General features: G+C 37.1%; 1 protein-coding gene across 8 annotated transcripts in view; it reads right to left on the bottom strand.

Annotated features, from left to right (window-relative positions):
* Nucleotides 1-214: 214 nt before the first annotated feature.
* Nucleotides 215-20,579, bottom strand: part of MEF2C (myocyte enhancer factor 2C) — a 204,019-nt gene continuing 183,654 nt past the window's right edge. For 6 of the 8 annotated variants that reach the window (XM_070743055.1, XM_070743056.1, XM_070743052.1 and 3 more), the window contains 4 exons: nucleotides 20,299-20,471; nucleotides 15,749-15,878; nucleotides 13,608-13,743; nucleotides 215-5,279 (listed from right to left, as the gene is read on the bottom strand). In XM_070743055.1, coding sequence (XP_070599156.1) covers nucleotides 4,958-5,279; nucleotides 13,608-13,743; nucleotides 15,749-15,878; nucleotides 20,299-20,471 — 761 coding nt within the window. In that variant the 3' untranslated portion in view covers nucleotides 215-4,957. The remainder of the gene's footprint in view (nucleotides 5,280-13,607; nucleotides 13,744-15,748; nucleotides 15,879-20,298; nucleotides 20,472-20,579) is intronic. The other 2 variants (XM_070743058.1, XM_070743059.1) reach the window with 1 other exon arrangement.

The following is a 20,579-nucleotide window of genomic DNA, read 5'->3' as shown; positions in this document are numbered from 1 at the left end:
AGAGATACAAAGGGTGCAATTCTACACTTGGACTATGCCGCATCTTTGGTTAGAATTTGTTCACAAAAGCCTGTTACTAGTTTGGGAATGAGGTCTTCTCAACTGACACCAATGTTCCACCAACCGTTTGAGGGACTCACGGTATCAAGAAATGGAGGCCACAGACATTAAGATGTAAATGCAGATGGCATAAAATGGGAGAAGAGGAATGTGCTGGGTTTAGGCAATAGCATTTATTGAGGTTTCAAGTGGCTTTTTGGGACATAAAGGCAAAATATTTGCCTTCTAGAGGCAGCAGGAAAGAAAGAAAACCAAACCAAACCAAACCAAACCACACCACACTGTTGCATCTATGAGGAAGATGGGTAAAAGCTAAGACAAAGTCAAACAATACAAAAAGGGGTTCTTGACATTCTTGAAAACAGCATTGCAGTTGTTTTATTCTTGCATTTTAGCTTTCTTTGGGGGGAAAAAACCCTCTGAGAAACAGCAGATATCACTATATTATTAAAAATGTTAAATTCCACTCCTGGGAAGAATAGAAATCATTTGGTTACCAAAGAAGAAGAAGAAGAAAAATAACACCCATTGATAAAGTATTAAAATGATTTTTAAAATCTCCTTTTCTGAGAAAGGCATCAATGCATACAATATATAAATGTGTGCTCTATTAGCTTTCCCCAAACTTGTGTTCTTCGTATATGGATTAACAAGCAAAGATATGGCCAATGCCTCTTTCCTTTTGGGGTAGGAATTTTATTGTGACACTATATTAAAAAGGCACTAGATTTGGAAAGGATGGTGTATATCATGTACTGTCATCAGAAAACAGGCTTTATCCCTTCATTAATAAACTATTTTCAAAATAAAGATCAGCTTAAAGGGAGAAGACATCCTCTTGGCTAGTGCATGTTGCCTTTAATTTTGTTTCTGCCCAGGTTGAAGAAAGTCTTAGTCCTTTTATGAGGCACTGCCCCAAAAACTGCTTAAATACAAAAGAATCACACCATAAGTCCCTCCATTGTAGTTTTACCAAAAATTGTTAAGGTATAGATAAAAAGAACAGTTAAGGATTGACTGCTAAAGCTTTTAGAAAGTAACATCACCATTAAACATTGTGCTTCTTTATTAATTAAATCCATTTACAATGTTGAGTTAACCCTAGCATTTGTGCCTTTATATTTTAGTTATATAGTGGAAAAAGGAAGAAATACTAATATCCATTCTTGCAAAATTCAATTCAATTGCCTGGCTGAGGAGCTTGTTTCCATTGGTTCATATGCACAGAACTCCTCAATTCTCTAGGCTCAAGAGTAATTTTATGTGAACATGCGCATGGCTGTCACTCTCACTCACCCACATTAACAAATGATTTAAAACCAAACTGGTAAGACAAATATTATTTCTTTCTTTTTCCTTTTTAAAAAAAATGGCCACATACATATTGCATATTTAATTCCTGTTGAAGATGAATGTCCTCAAGTGGTGGTAAATGTTAAAATGAAGAAAATAATTTGGAACCCTGATTGAAGTTAGGAAAACCAAACATTGGCCACATTCTCACTTCCTTTAATGCATGCGTATCTGTTTAAAGTCATTGGTGGAATCAATGCATTATCAAAGCAGTTTTTCTGTTATCTAGAACATGCATACAAATGATATGGCCTTAGCATACTCCCAAGACTTTCTGAACTAGTGAAGAAATGCTTAGGATTAAAAAAAAGCAACTGCTGAGCCAGCATGGAATAATAAACTATGACATTACAGCTGTGATATAGATAATGTGGTATCATTATTATTGATTTTGTAAGAATGAACAAAGCCTTACATCTCTATTTGGTTGGTATCCTTAATCAAACAGAGTTTTCATAACTTGTATTCTTGTGTAGACATCTATGTCTTCATTAACATTTGCCAAAGTCAATTGATTTGCCTATGCTTGTTCATGACTTTGGAAAGTTATTAATCAGCAACTGGAATTAAGTGATAAAAAGTGAATAGCTCTTGAGACTTTTCACCCTGCTTTATATTAATACTGAATCAAAATGAGCAGTTCAAAGAACTGCATCATAAGTTCAAAGAATTGCATCATTTCTAGCATGTTAAAGTCAACCGCTTTGACTCTAACATGCTAGAAATCACTCATATTTCTTCCATCCTACATTTCTACCTTGCCCGCCTGTCCTAAGAGGAAAATAACCTACATCACTTGTAGTGTTTACTCAGTTACTTGCTCAGTTTAGCAGGGTGGCCCACCAAAACCTGATCTGCATGACAGATCTTAAAGCTCCAAGAAATATAAAATAATTATAAGGAATAAAATTAACTGAGCCATATACATTCCTACAGCACTAGGAATCCAGATATAACTTTCACACATTATTTAGTATGGGGAAGATAATCGTTCCTTTCAAGAATCAATCCCAGTATGTGTGAAGGAAGGAAGTATTTAAAGCAAATGACATAGCTTTCATGCATTTTTATGCCTGCTAAATTATAAATAAAATGAGCTAATGTCAAAGATAAATTAGATACCCTGTTCAGACATAATTTTATTCTGGTATTATTCTTAATTAAAAGTATGGGTAGGAATTATGGGTAATGTTCGCTTTCCCCAATAACAGGAAAGTAGAACAGAATGGATGTTGTTATCCGGTGACCAAACCATTTAATTTAGAAAATTATAATAGTCAATGTTTATAGCAGGCTGAATGCTCAAAGAAAATACAACAGCCACTACATTTGAATGGAACTGTGGAATTCAGCTCTAGTTACTCAACATGATGCACATGCTTCACATTTTAACCATCATACCAACTAAATACAGATGTAAAAATAAGCCCAATACTTTTCAGTGATCTATACATTCAGCCATAAGTCACCAAGTGTTGCATAGAAAATTTACTGAGTAAACCAATATTCAGTCATCTGGAAACAAATCCCTTTGACCTTATTGGATTTATTTTGCAGTATACCTGTACATGACGGTATTATAAGTAATGTAATGCATGTATAAATTCATTATTGGACATAAGCAACTCAACATGCATAGCCATATGAAGTTAGAATGGTGGCCTTTTGCTGATATTCCTGTCCTCAATTACTCTGTATGAAAGAGTACAAAAAAGTAAAAATTAGAGTGTTGAAAGGGCTATCTAGTCCACCGGGGGCTATATAGGCCACTTTTCCTTGATCATATTTGAACCTGAATCTGCCTGTAGTTCTGAGATAACGTACTGAATATTGGGGCATCATATATGCAGTCAGAGTACCAAATTTGGGGCAATTGTTATGGGTTTTTAAATTATATTTATTTTAATGCAACCCAAGATTTTCATTTTGTTTGGGATTGTGCAAGCTTTCTCAGTTACCTCTTACAGCCAAACAATTGCTAGTTTTATCAAATGTATAAGAAACAAGACAAAGTTGAGCCACATTGTGATCTAAGGGGCAGAAAGCCTCAAGATACGTAAAACATAAATAAGGTAAAAAGAACATTTCAAATATATGATGAAACTACCCAAGATGCAAAATTGACTGCAGATATATTAGAATGATATGGGCTGCTTTAGGAAGGGAAAATCCTAATCCTTTGAGATTAGCCTCCAACAGCTGACTGATTCTGTAAAATGTATTCTGATTAGAAGAAAAACTAAAAGAAAAAAAAATAGTTACTTAAATGTGCAACTGCACAAATATAATTCCCCCACTATTAAGATAACAAAAACTTCTGCTATTACCATAATTATTATATATATTAGAAAGCTATACACAAGCATGTTAATTTCACAGATTTTTAAAAGATTCTTAATATTTTATATAATTAGAAATACACATTTCAAAAACAAAATTTCTGCAAAGAGAAAACAATTACCTTCGTTAGCAAAGCATGGAGTTCTTCATGGCTTAGGGTAGTGCTTTCTATACAAAAAAATCCCCCTTGTTTCCTTCAGGGCTGTTTAAAATATTGGCAAAGCTATGAAGGGGGAGAACACATTTTGGCTTATGTAAACTACAAAAAGCCACAATGCTTTGCAAACTCTGTCTTACTTTTTAATATGAAAATAAGGAAAATGTAATTTACATACTTTTTAATATTTTTATTTAATAAGTGATCCAGACCCAGAATTTTTTAAAAAAAATTAAATAGGTTAGCCCTCACACTAAAAAAAAAGAAAAAAGAACCCCAAAACATTTTTTCCCCACAAGTATGGTCCTCTTTTAAATGATTTTGATCCGTTTAACTGAGTGCCATACCTATACAATATGCTAACACATTTGTGAGCATCTTCAGATACACTAAGTCAGGAGTCTCCAACCTTGGCAACTTTAATACGTGTGGATTTCAACTCCCAGAGTTCCTCAGCCAGCGAAGCAAAGCCCACAAGTCTTAAAGTTGCTAAGTTTGGAGAACCCTACACTAAGTGAGCTAAAATTTTCCTTCTTTTCTTTTCTTTTCTTTTCTCCTTAATCACCCGATTTCTGGGTCTCCCAAAACATCTGTACAATTTCTATTTGTTGCATAACAGCCACTTTCTCTCTCAGTAAATATTTACCCAGGATTGGGCAAACGCCTCCTCTCCCCCCCCCCCGTTTTTGGCTATTTACATGTAAATAACGTTGAACCTGCAACATGACACTATCTATTGTAACATACATTTTGCAAGGGAGCACAACAGTAAAAAGAAGTTAACCTTAAAACCTATTTTGTACAAGTGATCTGTTGTACAACTCAAGTGCGAAGCATCTCTTCAGCATTGCTGTTTATCTTTTAATATGGTATCACTGAGGCAATTTAAAAGTACTTTTACAAAACAGAGTACCTGACTTTCCCCTCCCCCCCTCCCCACACACAGCACATATAATGCATATTGACCCCCCTCCCTCTTTCCCCTTAAGGTATAGCACACACACGCACTGCAAGGAAAAAAAAAACCTCTAATAGCTAGTAAAGTTATCATGTTGCCCATCCTTCAGAGAGCCGCATGCGCTTCACGGAGGGACTTTCCCTTTCGTCCGGCGAAGGTCTGGTGAGTCCAATGGGAGAGTGGAATTCATTTCGGTGATCTTCCCTGTCGCTTCCGTCGTAGGAGCTACTACAGCTGCTCAAGCTGTCGACAGGAGATCTTCCCGCCTCGTGGCGCGTGTGCTGTGGATATCTCGACGGCGTGGTGGTACGGTCTCTAGGAGGAGAAACAGGTTCGGACTTGATGTTGAGGCTTTGAGTAGAAGGCAGGGAGAGATTTGTATTCTGAGATAAATGAGTGCTAGTGCAAGCTCTGTAGGAGGAAAGGAAACCCAGTTACAGACGGAGGCGGCACAGCCCCCTGAAATGCACACTTATACAAAATATCAGCTAAGAGAAAGGGAAAAACCCATCCCTGCACAAAGCTAAGGATTGTTTGTGAAGGATTGTCTCTGCAGCTGTGGCACACTTCTGAAAGGATGACTCTCCTTAAATGGTGCTTGCATTGTGTTCTACGGATTGCCCAGAACTGCAACTAGGGTGAATTTATCTCAAATGTAAATAGTGTCAGACACACTTTGCTGTCTTTGAAGCCATGACTGATTTATTTAAGGTATGACTGTATGTGTGCATATACAGAAAAGTCATTTAAAAAGATGGTAGGCTGTATGGCAGACTAGAGTAGATTGCTTATAACTCAACTATAAGAACAATTGGGGTTGTTCTAGTCAGCATCTTCTGGTTTTTCATATGGCTTTCATAACATCATAACAATGTCGTCTGGCGGGCCCCAGGGGAAGAGCCTTCTCTGTGGCGGCCCCAGCCCTCTGGAATCAACTCCCCCCGGAGATTAGAACTGCTCCCACCCTCCTTGTCTTCCGTAAACTACTTAAGACCCATCTATACCGCCAGGCATGGGGGATTTGAGACACCTTTCCCCCAGGCTTATTATAATTTATGTTTGGTATGTATGTGTTGTTTGGTTTTTTAAATTGATAGGGTTTTTAGTTTTTTCTTAATATTAGATTTGTGCCTGTACAATATTGTTTTATCGCTTGTTGTGAGCCGCCCCGAGTCTTCGGAGAGGGGCGGCATACAAATCTAATAAATTATTATTATTATTATTATTATCATGGATTCATTTTTCTGGAATCTGGTGAGTGTACTTGGTACACGTATATGGTAACTCATATTGGGAAGAGATTTGAACAAAGTTTCAGGACATTCCCTATCAAAGTCTGTATCACCCGAAAGGTACATAGAAACTAATATTCATTTTTGATATAAGCAAAATGTTGATGCAAGATTGGATGCAGAAAATTCTGGTTTATTTTAAAGCCTTGTTACATTAGGAAAAAGTCACCAAAGAAAACTATGATTTTCAGTTAAAAACCACCAAGTTTTTGGTGGTTTGCTTACTGCCTCTTCTCTCTTCTTTTGACAATGAAGAAATCATTTTTTTTTAATTTTCATGTTTATTTTCAATATAATTATTTAAATCAGTGTTTTTCAATCTCAACAATATTAAGATGCAGAGATTTCATCTCCCAAAATTCTCTGGCCATCATGTGGGTATATCCTGAGCCAATAATGTTCAAAATGTGCTAATATCTATATTAATGGCAATGACATGGAATATCCTCAGCATGACATTTCAACTTCATTACAATCAAACATAAACATCTTACAAATTTATGACAATGTTTGAAATTTCTATCATAAACTACTAAGCTGTCTAAAATAGACTTGTTTTCTAGACCCAGAAGAATGGTGACATGAAAGGAAAATGTCATGTACATAATTTCCAAATTTTGTGAATATTTGTCGATTGTGCATGGAAGTTGAATATCACTCAGAGCTGACAGGGCAGATGGAATGTTCTGCTAACACAGTATCTCTCAACCTTTCTAATGCTGCGACCTCTTAATACAGTTCCTCATGTTGTGGTGATCCCCCCCAACCATACATCTAGCGCCAATTCTCCCAACAGAGCTTTAAGCTGATTGGCAGTAAGGTCAAAGGAACAACCCCACTGAAAATGCCTGATTGGTCAGATTGTAAAAATATGTTCCAAAGTGCCAGAATAGAAGGTTTAATCCCTAACATGGGCATGGGGTGAGGTATCATCAATATGCGGATGATACCCAGTTGTACATCTCCACCCCATGTCCAGTCAACGAAGCAGTGGAAGTGATATGCTGGTGCCTGGAGGCTGTTGGGGACTGGATGGGTGTCAACAAACTCAAACTCAACCCAGACAAGACGGAGTGGCTGTGGGTGTTGCCTTCCAAGGACAATTCCATCTGTCCGTCCATTACCCTGGGGGGGGGAAACTATTGACCCCCTCAGAGAGGGTGCGCAACTTGGGCGTCCTCCTCGATCCACAGCTGACAATGGAACATCATCTTTCGGCTGTGGCGAGGAGGGCGTTTGCCCAGGTTCGCCTGGTGCACCAGTTGTGGCCCTATTTGGACAGGGAGTCATTGCTCACAGTCACTCATGCCCTTATCACCTCGAGGTTCGATTACTGCAACGCTCTCTACATGGGGCTACCTTTGAAAAGTGTTCAGAAACTCCAGATTGTGCAGAACGCCACCGCGAGAGCCATCGTGGGGCTTCCCAGATTCGCCCACGTATCTACAACACTCCGTGGCCTGCATTGGCTGCTGATCAGTTTCCGGTCACAATTCAAAGTGTTGGTCATGACCTTTAAAGCCCTACATGGCATTGGACCAGAGTACCTCCGGAACCGCCTGCTACCGCACGAATCCCAGCGGCCGATAAGGTCCCACAGAGTTGGCCTTCTCCGGGTCCCGTCGACTAAACAATGTCGTCTGGCGGGCCCCAGGGGAAGAGCCTTCTCTGTGGCGGCCCTGGCCCTCTGGAATCAACTCCCCCCTGGAGATTAGAACTGCTCCCACCCTCCTTATCTTCCGTAAACTACTTAAGACCCACCTATACCGCCAGGCATGGGGGATTTGAGACACCTTTCCCCCAGGCTTATTATAATTTATGTTTGGTATGTATGTGCTGTTTGGTTTTTAATTATGATAGGGTTTTTAGGTTTTTTTAAATATTAGATTTATGCCAGTATAATACTGTTTTTATCGTTGTTGTGAGCCACCCCGAGTCTTCAGAAAGGGGCGGCATACAAATCTAATAAATTATTATTATTATTATTATTATTATTATTATTATTATTATTATTATTATTATTAACACCATGGGAAATTTATCTTTTCCCATGGTCTTAGGCAACCCCTGTGAAATGGTCATTCGACCCCTGAAGAGGTCCCGAACCTCAGGTTGAGAACCACTGCGCTAACGGATGAAAGGCTATGGCATAAAGGAGATATGTCACTTGAGCACTGGAGCAGCATGTTTTGAAAGACTGGAAAACCCACAGGCTTAGTCCCAACCCTCTAAAATCTTTGTGGCTGAACACAAAGTGAAGGACTGCAGCCAACTGTTCTCTAAACTCTGCAGAAATGCGAAACAATGCTAGATATCTATCCTTGGAATGATGTGGCAACGCTTTTATCATTAATTGTCACAATGTTTAATAATGAATGGCTATTGTTAGTCAACAAAGAGGAAGGGAAATGCTGCAATCCGTAATTGCTTTCATCTGCCCTGCATTCAGCTGATTTTGTCAAAATTGGTGCAGTTGTTTAATGGGCAAGCATGTTGTCCCTACAGTTGCAGTTGTGTGAAAAGCAAGCCAAAGGGTAAAATTGTCTTGATTTTACATTCTTGGCAATACCTGAAGTTAACACACTGTCTATTGTTGGGATCTGTTAATTATTGGAAATTAGTTCAATTTGCCATTGTAACGAATATCTTTATTTGCTATGGAAACTAAAGGCACTAACTATAAATGTTAAGTTCACATACAGAGTTTTCTTGAGTTCTAAAAAACTAAAAATGTACACTCCTAAGATACAGCTTACATACTAATTTGGACAAAGCAAAACTAAAAGAAGTACCATATTTTTCAGAGTATAAGACCCACCTTTTTTCTCCCTAAAAGAGGCTGTAAATTTGGGTGTGTCTTATACTTTGAATGTAGCTTATTTAAAGCTTTTCACCCCAGCCCTAACTAGGTGCTAACAATCTTCCTGGCTTCCTACTCCCTCCAAAGAAGGTATTTTCCAGCCCTAAAACTTTGCAGGCTTTGCAGGAATCACCCCTACTCCCTCTGAAAAAGGCTTTTTCACCCCTAACCAGGGGATAAAATAATGTGCTGAAGCTGACCAGACTAAGGATGCTAGCCAGATGAATACCTGGTAGATAGATCTCCCCCCCACTCTATTTTCCTTCCCCCAAATTAAGGTGCATCTTAAACTCTGGTATATTTTATATTCTGAAAAGTCTCTTTTCTTGTGGCCTAACAAACTTCTATTTAATTTCAAATTAAATCTGATTTTACAAGATTTACAGAAGGAATTGCCCAGTGAAATTTTCTTACTGTTTTCAGTTAGAGTTTCAATTTTTGACAAATATAAAATAAATATTCATAGAATAATGTACAGGTAAAATTAGTGCAGATATTTAATAACTGCACTAGAATAGATGAAAGTATGTGTTAAATCTGTGAAGGTTTGCTATTGTTTAGCATTTAATTATGAACCTTGTTTGCTTTGTGAAACAGTCTGTTTATGTTATGCTGTTCAATTGCAAAAAACAATTGTTCACTTTAAATGCTTAGGTGAAACATTTTCTATTTTGTAATGTATTTTTTAAACACTAAGATTAATGCACAAAGATTATTATTATGAAGATTATAGGAAATATTTAATAGACCTTTCATGGTAATACAATTTTCACTTTTTACATGCAAAATAATTGGCATAATCCACTTTTCACTGAAGTGAATGACACCATGTTTAATTTAAATAGGGCTGAGCTACTGCTTTCAAAGCATCCTAAAGAAGGGCATCTCACTAAATATTGTAGGTACACAATGGCCTTTTATTACAAATAGTTCTTGACTTATATTGTTCATTTAATAATATATTCAAAGTTATGATGGCCTTGAGAAAAAAAAAGTGAGTTACAATCTCTATGTCAGTGTTTCCCAACCTTGGCCACTTGAAGGTATCTGGACTTCAACTCCCAGAATTCCCCAGCCAGCATGTGCTGGCTGGGAAATTCTGGGAGTTGAAGTCCAAATAAATTCAAGTGGCCAAGGTTGGGAAACACTGCTCTATGTACACGCATGACTCACACAACTTCTTGGTCATGTGATCACAACTGGGGGGCTTGGTATCCCACCCACAATTATTACTGTACCAATTGAAATGTCCTGCAGTCACGTGATCGAAATTTGCAACTTTTTCCCTTTTTTTCTGGCAGAAAATGTCTATTGGAGAAGAAACATAGAAACATAGAAGTCTGACGGCAGAAAAAGACCTCATGGTCCATCTCGTCTGCCCTTATACTATTTTCTGTATTTTATCTTAGGATGGATATATGTTTATCCCAAGCATGTTTAAATTCAATTACTGTGGATTTATCTACCACGTCTGCTGGAAGTTTGTTCCAAGGATCTACTACTCTTTCAGTAAAATAATATTTTCTCATGTTGCTTTTGATCTTTCCCCCAACTAACTTCAGATTGTGTCCCCTTGTTCTTGTGTTCACTTTCCTATTAAAAACACTTCCCTTCTGAACCTTATTTAACCCTTTGACATATTTAAATGTTTCGATCATGTCCCCCCTTTTCCTTCTGTCTTCCAGACTATACAGGTTGAGTTCATTAAGTCTTTCCTGATACGTTTTATGCTTAAGACTTTCCAACATTCTTGTAGCCCGTCTTTGGACCCGTTCAATTTTGTCAATATCTTTTTGTAGGTGAGGTCTCCAGAACTGAACACAGTATTCCAAATGTGGTCTCACCAGCTCTCTATACAGCGGGATCACAATCTCCCTCTTCCTGCTTGTTATACCTCTAGCTATGCAGCCAAGCATCCTACTTGCTTTCCCTACCGCCTGACTGCACTGTTCACCCATTTTGACCTAATGGTTGATGTAAAAATGTTCTAAAATCAGGTCCAATTCTACTTGCAATTATATTAATGTATGGTAGAAATCCCAATCCTGGACATAAATTGAGGAATATCTGTAGTGCACTTATGTCTCCAATCACTGAAAAGATATCCAGCCTTGACTATGTGCAATTCAGATCATAGGAAAAATGAGCATCATGGTTTGCTAATTTCCCTGTTCCGCTGGATTTGTTTATATTTAATATTTTATAAAGAGTTTCTGGATTTTACAATACCACAGTATATATTAGTTTAGGCTTTTCCCTCCTGAATTTGCCACTAGAGGGCACGAATGCATACCCTTTCACTGGGGAAATGAACACTGGATTTGCTTTCTGGCAACCTTTTGAGGTGTAATTTATCACAGTAGAGAGGAAAAGTGCAATATCTCTGCCTCTTCTAAAATGCATGATGCTCAAGCAACTGCGGATTATATGTGGGTCAGGTTGGCAGGTCAGTTGGTAATACTAAGCAGACAGGTATTGCAAAGTGCAGTAAGGTCTTAAAGTCTGAATGGTTTAAGACTAGTTAAAAGCAGAGAAGAAAAAAAATTAAGAACCCTTGAATTCTAATATCACTGTGCCTACTAGTTTATGATGCAATTAGCGAAGATTTGGGAAAATTTATGTTAATAGTTTGGGGAAAACAGATGAGTTCTAAATGAATTGCTTATCTGCTTTCAAGATCTGAATTTTTGGCATGTAATTTCTAGACTCAGCTCAAATAAACGGTAGATTAGCATTTATGTGAGCGTTTTCTCGGAAACGATGGAAGTATGCCTCTGTCAAATAATCTACCGGATTTTATATATCCCAGTCCAGAGGTGGGTTTCAGCAGGTTCTGATCAGTTCTGGAGAATAGGTAGTGGAAATTTTGAGTAATTTGGAGAACCGGTAAATACCGCCTCTGATGGTCCTGCCTCCATCTATTCTGCCTCCCAAGTCACAGCTGATCAAGAAAAAATTGGGATTTTGCAGTATCTTTCCCCTGGAGTGGGGTGGGAAGGGAGATTTTACAGTCTCCTTCCCCTGCTATGCCCACCAAGCCACGACATGCCACTGAACCACACCCAACAAAACTGGCAGTAAAAAGTTTTTTAAACCCACCACTGGCCCAGTCATATGATATCACTAGGGATGCTAAATATTAAAATATCCACATGTAAAGTACAGATAGTCCTCAATTTATGACCACAACAGGGCTCTAAAATTTGTTGTTAATCAGTGGTCACGTGACTGCATCCAATTTTATGACATTTCCCCCCGCTGCCATTTAGTGAATCCCTATGGTTATTGAGATATCACATGACCTCTATTGACTTTGTTTATTAGAAACTGACTGGGAAGGTTGCAAATGGCAACTATGTGGCCACAGGATGATACAACAGTCCTAAATGCACAATTGTTGCCAAGCACTTGAATAGTGACCATGTGACTATGACAATACTGGTACAATTGTAAGAGCGAGGACGGGTTATAAGTCACCTTTTTTCAGTAGTGTTGTAACATCAGTTGTTAAAGGAATGGTGGTTATGTGAAGATTACTTGTTATTATTGAGGCAGTAATTGCTACAAAAGGGGTCCAAACGAAGTACTGAGTACATATGCATGCTTATACTTTTCAGAGGTCCAATACTGTTCTATATACAATTCTTTTTTTAATTGATCGCATGTAATATTCTAATTTTCTGAGATGGGGGATTTGGGGTTTTCATGCATTGTATCCCATAATCATCACAATTATGACAAATCATGACTTGAACTATCTTGCCTTGCATGTTATGAGTATCTCTCATATATTAAGTTTGCACAATATTCTAATTTTTAGAATTGCACCTGCCCGTAACGGCCAAACACCAGCCAAGGACTTCACATTTCCACCTGAGCTTCATATGTTAACTTCTACTGGTAACATGAAAGCCAGCTGGGTGACACTGGGCCAGTCATTTTCTTTCAGGTCGTGGGACAAAATAGGGAGGGAGGTGGATGTGTTCGCCACTTTGACTTATTTGTAAAAATAATAAAGGTAGGATACAAACAACTAAAATAAACACGGCCAAGTACAGCTAATGTTGAAACTCTACTACCAAGACAATTTAATCCCATAGACCACCTGTTGCCTGATTTCACTAAACTGTTCTCCTCCCCTATGTTAGCTAATGACAAAAAATGCTGCACTGCAATCTATCCATATGCATGATGCATCTATCACTGAGACACCGCAGGCCTGCCATTTATTATGTGTTACACCTGCCTCTCATATCACTTTCTTTGACAACCAGCAGAATGTTATCTACAAGAAAAAGGGACAGAACTAGATGTAGGCCACTGTCTTGGGTTTCTTGTAAGACAAAAAGAATTCAGTCAGTCTGCCAAGACTATAGCTTTGGTCCCTTTCAAAGTTCCTCATCTCCAGGGTGAGTAGTTTCTAGTAACTAGTTTCTAGTAACTCTAGTTTCTAGTAACTCTGAGTTTTCTTCTCCAAACACTTGTATAACCAAAACCAGGGTTATTTTTGGGTGGAGGAAAGAGGGGAAAGGAAAGAGATATCATGGGTCTTTTAAAAATAATATGATGCTTTGATTTCTGACTTACCCCAATTGACTGAGGGCAGATGGTGCCATGTTGTGTAGATGTTGCTGCTGCCAGCCAGTTACTGAACCCAAGTGGAGAGCACTGGCTGTGTTAAAGCCAGACAATGATGACAAATCTGCACTACTTAGCGAATACTCTGAATGCAAGAAGAAAAAACAACAACAAAACAACAATTTCAAAATTAAGAAAAAAGAGTTCTATAACAATGAACAAATTATCTCATATTCCATTAATAAGGCGTTGTAACATATATTGCGGTTGCGGTATTAAAGGCCTTCCTTTCTCTTCCCCACTCACTGTGAGCACAATAGGCAGATACTTGCAAGTGCAAAAATTCAGGTTACTATCTTAGGATATAAATGTCAGGAGTGAAATGGGTGGCCTGGTTTGGCCCAGTTTGGGCGTACTGATAGTGGTGGCTGCTGGTGGTTTGGAGAACCGGTAATGGTGGCAGCGTGATGCTTCGCCCACCCACCCAGATGTCGCCATTTTTTTCTTTTGCGAATGATATTTTTTTATTTTTAAACTCCATATCCATACTTATATCAATGCATGTACCTTGAAAACATATCCATAGCACATATAGTTATGTGATTCTAGCTGATCTCTTTTATTTTCGTATCAGCACCTCTATCATATTAATAGGTTATCAGCCTCTGTTCATGTTCCCCTTTCTCACTCCCCAACCACTCTCTCCATCTCTCCCTACTACCTTCCTTCCCTTCTCTCCTTTCTCTCTCCACCCTTTCTCTACCTTTCTTCAATTACCTCCTCTCTCTCCCTCTAAACCTTCCCTTGAGTGATTTAAGCATTAATATGTTTTACATTAAATAGACTGATAATATATTACCAAATAATTATATTCTTTTGGTGTCTCTTCACTTTTATAATATTTTTATAATATTTATAACCATTATCCTTTAATTGTTGGTATACACTTTAAAACTAATACTACCATTTCCTTACATTCTAGTTTTGTCATCTGGGTTAAGTCATTTCTTCATCACTCCTAGACTTTTAATTTTGTGCTCACTTTACTTCAATTTCTAGCTATATTCATTTTCTATCCAATTATAAAACTTCATCCAAACATTATGATATTCAGATTGTTCTCTGTCTTTAAGTTTCATTGTCATTCAGTTCATCTTGCCACTGTCCAAGGCTTGACTTATGTCAGCTCCAGCGCGCATGCACGTACTAGCCAGCTTATTTTCATCCTTAGAGAATGTTGCTTCACCCTCCGGAGACTGCAGGGAAGCTTCCCTTAAGCCCTGGAGTGCAAAAAAATGCACAACAGGCAAACCGGAAGTTTAGAAAAATGGACTTCTGGTTTGCCCATTGTGCTGTTTTTCATGCTCCGGGGCTTCAGGAAGTTTCCCTGAAGGCTCCGGAGTGCAAAAAACAGTACAGTGGGAAAACCGGAAGTCCACTTTCCTGAACTTCCGGTTTGCCCATTTGGCTGTGTTTTTTTTACTGTCCCAGGCTTCAGTGATGCCTATGCGCATGTGCAGGGATGGAGTGGATTGTGCGCAAGTGCAGGGGCAGTAGGATAGGTGCGCATGTGTGTGTGGGGAGGGAATGGGTGTGGGCATGTGTGCACGTGCTAAAACACACACACACACACACACACACACACACACCCTTTTCGCACGCAAGCCCAAAAAGCTTCACCATCACTGCAATAGATAGTTTTGAAGTGGTTTGCCTCCTTGTCAGCATTATTGTTTCCTATCATGTCTTCCTGATGTACAAATGGATTGCTATACAAGGGTACAAATAGGACACTGTCGAGTCTGCAGTTCAGGTAGGCATAGAAGCATTTCTGTTCTTTCAAAATTGTATGATGCAGGTAAGTTATACCTACAACGTGCCTGCAGTCATCAATTAATCATGAGAGTGGGAACGTCAGAGCGCTTTCTGATAAGGGAAATTAAGTAGCTCTTCAATTGTCAAGTGAGAATGAGTGATTGTTAAGCCACTTAAAAGCAAATCTTGTTATGATGCACAACAAAAATGAGACAGGATTCTATATATTGTTTCATTTCATATTACCACAAGCAACTACTTTGGCTATCTTGTATGTGAATATCTGGCTTTTTTCTCATTTAATCTATAAGGCTCAGAATTATGTGGAAACTTACCGGTACCATATGTTGTTGAAATGGCTGATGGGTATCCTCCCATCCCTTGCCCTGGTAAAGTAGGAGTTGCCACGGAAACCACCGGAGTAGCCAATGACTGAGCAGACTGAGAGTTATTTATCCTTTGATTCTTTTAAATGAGTAAAATAAACATATTAATGGAAGGATGAAAAACATTTGAAACAAATTATATTTAGAGACTGGATTTGTTCCTATGGTACAAAATTGCACACAGATTTTGCTACATTAATCATTTATCATGTCGCTTTTATGAACTCTGCCAATCCCATGATTTATCATTTTTTTTCAAGAGACCAGTTGTCACCATAGTAACTCATTAAATCAGAATCTCCTAGGTTACCAAACATATAAGATTTTCCTCCTTCCCCCCACATATACATTAGGAGCAGTCAGACTTGGAGGATAATAATATTTAACATGGAATCATTTAGGTTTGGAAAAAGAAATTGCCTGAAAATATAACTAAAAATATAATGCTACTCCTTTATCCCATTTCAATTCCAAGGATGCTTTTAAAAAGTGTCCAAGTAGGTTGAGTTATGCCAGAAGAGGATTGACTGTTGAAAGCAATCTCATGATATGCCCACTATACGTGCATGTTTACCTTTTCTGTGGTTTCTGTTACAATTTGGGACAAGAGTAGAGGGCTGCTTACAAACACAGACCTACTTAGGTGAACTGGCTGCCTATGCTTAAAATAGGCAAGCTAGATGATGAATATGCAATACAACATGTTCTATTTTATCCAGCAGATGGTGCTATGGTCACTTCATTCTTAAAAATGCTGAAACTTATATGAAAGATCACTATTATTATATACCTTTACCCTGTATTTTCTTACTGTGGGATTCTAACATGTACAAATCAAGATTGGAAATTTAAAGGCATAGGGCATTTGTTCGAAACATAAAAAAGTTTGGGCATTCAAAGGTGACATTACTGAAAGAACACCAAATCCAACCTTTTTAAAATTGTTGCTTTACAACAGTTAAATACAAGACTTTCAAACAACTTTCAAGCCTTAGAAGATAGAAGGGATGGACTTCTATTTGTTTTTGGAGAAAAGTTCCATTATATTTCAGCTGCAAACTCAGTAGGGAAAGACAAATGAATTGTTTCTGCAATAAACATCATCACCCCCACTTACCAAAAGCAGATCAACATCCTCAGACTGATAGCATGAGAGAGGAGGATGAATAATTAGCAAAAGCAAATATCTTATTTGTGTATTCTAATATAATCTCATTAAACCTTATTTAAATTTCTATATAGGAGGTAAAGTCCTGGTAAGCTTTTCCCTTTTCCCCTTAGAGATGAATATTAATCTAAGAGTATCACACCCATGTTTTCGTTTTCCTAATCATGACTCCATCTGCAACTCATACTCAATGACATCATTGTTGCAAAATATCTTGCCAATCAGATGACCACTTGGAATGTTTTACTAATTTAGATGTTCCTAGAAATAAAACATTCGATGGAGATGTTTTCTGAAGGTCAGCTTGCACAAGTAATTCCGCTTATCCTATTCCTTCAAGAAGAGATAGTTGGGCTTTACCCAAATGGAAACCACAAAGTGGAGGCATAAATGCATCAGGTTGGTAGATTTAACACAGAACTGTTTAAAATAGTTGCCAATTTGATTTAGATAAGGCAGTATCCTTGGCATTACCTAGCATTTCTTATCAGATTTGTTTTCAAATAGTCCTACTTTTAAGGATTACATGGAAAATTAACCTCCTATATGCTTCTATAGAACATAAAATACGGGTTTAATGCTCAAGGATACTGTAGGTGTTTAATGTGTGAGGACAGAGCACGATAAACATTACTAATGAAGAAAAGTCTTAATTAAAATGCTGATTATAATTGTTGTAAAAAGAAACTTTTGGGCATCAGAGTTGCAGAAGTAAAGATACACTTCTTCAGGTAATTCCTTTGTGTTTCAATTAAGAGATAAAGTACTGTTTTCATATAATTTCAAAGCACAGCTTCAAAATATGATAATAAAAAACCCTATGAAATCATAGAGAACAGCAACTTTTAAAAAATACTATTGGAAAAAACCCTGTCTATAATAGTGGCACTCACAAATCAAAATGGTATAAAAGTATCATCATTTGAATATAAATTCAAGATTCATGATAGTGCATTATTATTATTTTTTGTGAAAATAGAATTCTTGTAAAACAAATTCTGTCTTATCTACACCAAGCCTTATTGAATTCAAGGAGACAAATACTAATTAAGTTTACAAGAAATTAAAGCTTTGGTTTGTTTCCTGATTCAGAGTACTGTATTATAAATGGTTGCCTTTCTCCTAGGAACAAGCTGAAATTTTATATAAAACGGGCAGCTCTTGTGAACAGGAGGAGCAACCAGCAAAGTAACAACGTTATAAAATATTAAATCCTGTGTTAGAAAACACTTAAAATATTTTTATGAATTTAATTCATTTATTGCATATGATTTTAAGCTGCCTCTATCTAAGTGGCAGGTATCACTTATATCAGGTCCTCTCCCACACACATTTCCAATAAAAATACATAAAAACTTCTGCCCAAAATATCCCTCCCTCCAAACCTTAACCTAGTTCAGGATGTGTACCTAGTTCAGTCACAGTACAGAAACAGTGAAATACTGCAAAAACATATGCAGATATATAGATTTTCCTAGCAAGGGGTCAGATTGCACAGAAAAGCTAAGCACTTCCTCTTCTGAAGAACTCTAGAAATAGAAGGAAGTGTGAATCCTCTCTTGCTACTTATATGGAAGCTACAGTGAGACACTGGGTGGGGGTTGCTGCAATAATTTTGAGCATAATGTACTTTGCCTTGGTTGTTCTTCTGAACTTTGTCTGAACCAACTACAAAATCCATTAAGTACAACAAGGGGCAACTCTTTCTCATTTTTTGCCCTTAAATGTTGAAAGTGTGAATCTCACATCTTTGAACTGGCACTATGGAAAAAAACCTACACCCACATTATTTTGAGGTTGATTAAAAGGATAATGAAGACAAGTAACTGAATGGTGTATATATAATCAGTTATTTTGTGGAAGCCATTCCCTATCTGACAAGTGGGTTAAAATGAACAAACCCTATTAAAATCTTTTCTTTTAAAATCAAGTTAAGTATCCACCTTACGTTTGAAATTGAATTTTATAAAATATGGGACAAAGTTTATGATTGGTGGAATTTTAAAAATAGAATTAATAACTAAATATATAAGAATAAATAATGATTTGAAGAAATATAAGATAGAATGAAATAGTTTATACTATAACTAACTTAGAAGTGTTTATCTTCTCTTTTTTCTGTATTACTAATACTTTGCTTATTCCTTTTCTTTTTATATAAGTACATAATATTTTAAAATATAAAGAAATTTAATTAATAAGTTTAATATTAAAAATATAGAACTAAATTCAATAAGAATGTAATTTACACGTGTGGCATTTCTGCATAGATCTGGTAACAGTTAGGGGTTTTTATATTCTGTATTAGTTGGACTTCTATGACAAGCGGAGCAATGGCAGCTCCTTAAATGTTTAATGTTGTATATCTTTGTCTGTATTTTTTTGACAACATTAAAAATATTTTTTTAAAAATAAAATAAAATCAAGTTAAGTATCCACCTTACGTTTTTTTAAAAAAAATAAGTATAATATTAGATCTTTGTAGCAAAGTTTTGGTTGAAGGAAGGACTCTGATTATTTTTAATATTCATTCTGCTATGAATTTATCAGGAGAAAACTCATCCAAATCTCATCCCGGTGAATCTACCAGAGAATTTCTTTCCATTCCTACAGTGCATTATTAAGAATATTGCCAAATCATCCTGCAAAACTGTCTGAAAATAATTTTAATTTAATAATTTCCAGCCCTAGCAAGTTCTGCCAACTATATTTGGATTGCAAATCCCAGAATCCTCAGACATTGGCATATTGGTGGGAGATACCAGGAAGTGCAATGTCAATTTATGTCTGGAAAGTGATAATTGGCAAAAAACGGTTGGTAAAATTTTTAGAGAGCTCATTAAATTTACTAACAAACCAATTTGTTTTTTCATCAGTGCAGACCTACTATATCAAATTATTCATTTTTGAACTAAACCTGTCTGGAAATGCTTTCAGTTTAAGAATGAGAGAGCCTTGAATAATATTCTTGAGCAAATAATTTCCTGCCATTAGGTTACTCTAAAGCAGAGGTCTTCAAACCTGGCAACTTTAAGACTTGTGGACTTCAACTCCCAATATATAGATATATACCCACTAAAACCCTCATTTTGTATTGGACTAACTAAGTAACTAAGTAACTAAGTAAATAAGTAAGTAAGTAAGTAAGTAAGTAAGTAAGTAAGTAAGTAAGTAACTAACTAACTAACTAGCTAACTAACTAACTAAAATTGCTATGCTTGCTGGAGAATTCTGGGAGTTGAAGTCCTTGAGTCTAAAAGTTGCCAAGTTTGGAGAAACCTGATCTAAAGCCTATTGGAACCATTGTATCTTTGAGGGAAAAATGTATTACCACAGATGGCATTGTATTCTTGCTTCCCGGTGGAATCAGCACTCGGAGGTCTGGTTTACGATTGTTCAATCCCAAATTCATTGGTGGAGGAGACTTTGCTTGCATATTCTTGTTCAAGTTGCCAGGTGAGACCAGCAGACCTGGAGAGTTTCGAGGGTTGCCATACCCATTTCCTGTTCATGTTGCAAAGAAAGGCAAAAAATTAATAATAATAATGCAAGTTTAACAATGGATTCTTAGGCATGTAGATTAACCCTTAAATATTCTCAGGAAATCTTGCT

The sequence above is a fragment of the Erythrolamprus reginae genome, chromosome 2 (genome assembly GCF_031021105.1).
Source record: "Erythrolamprus reginae isolate rEryReg1 chromosome 2, rEryReg1.hap1, whole genome shotgun sequence".
NCBI classification, from domain to species: Eukaryota; Metazoa; Chordata; class Lepidosauria; order Squamata; family Dipsadidae; genus Erythrolamprus; species Erythrolamprus reginae.
The sequence above is the reverse complement of the archived record's forward strand: the minus strand, read 5'-3'. Positions and strand labels throughout refer to the sequence as shown.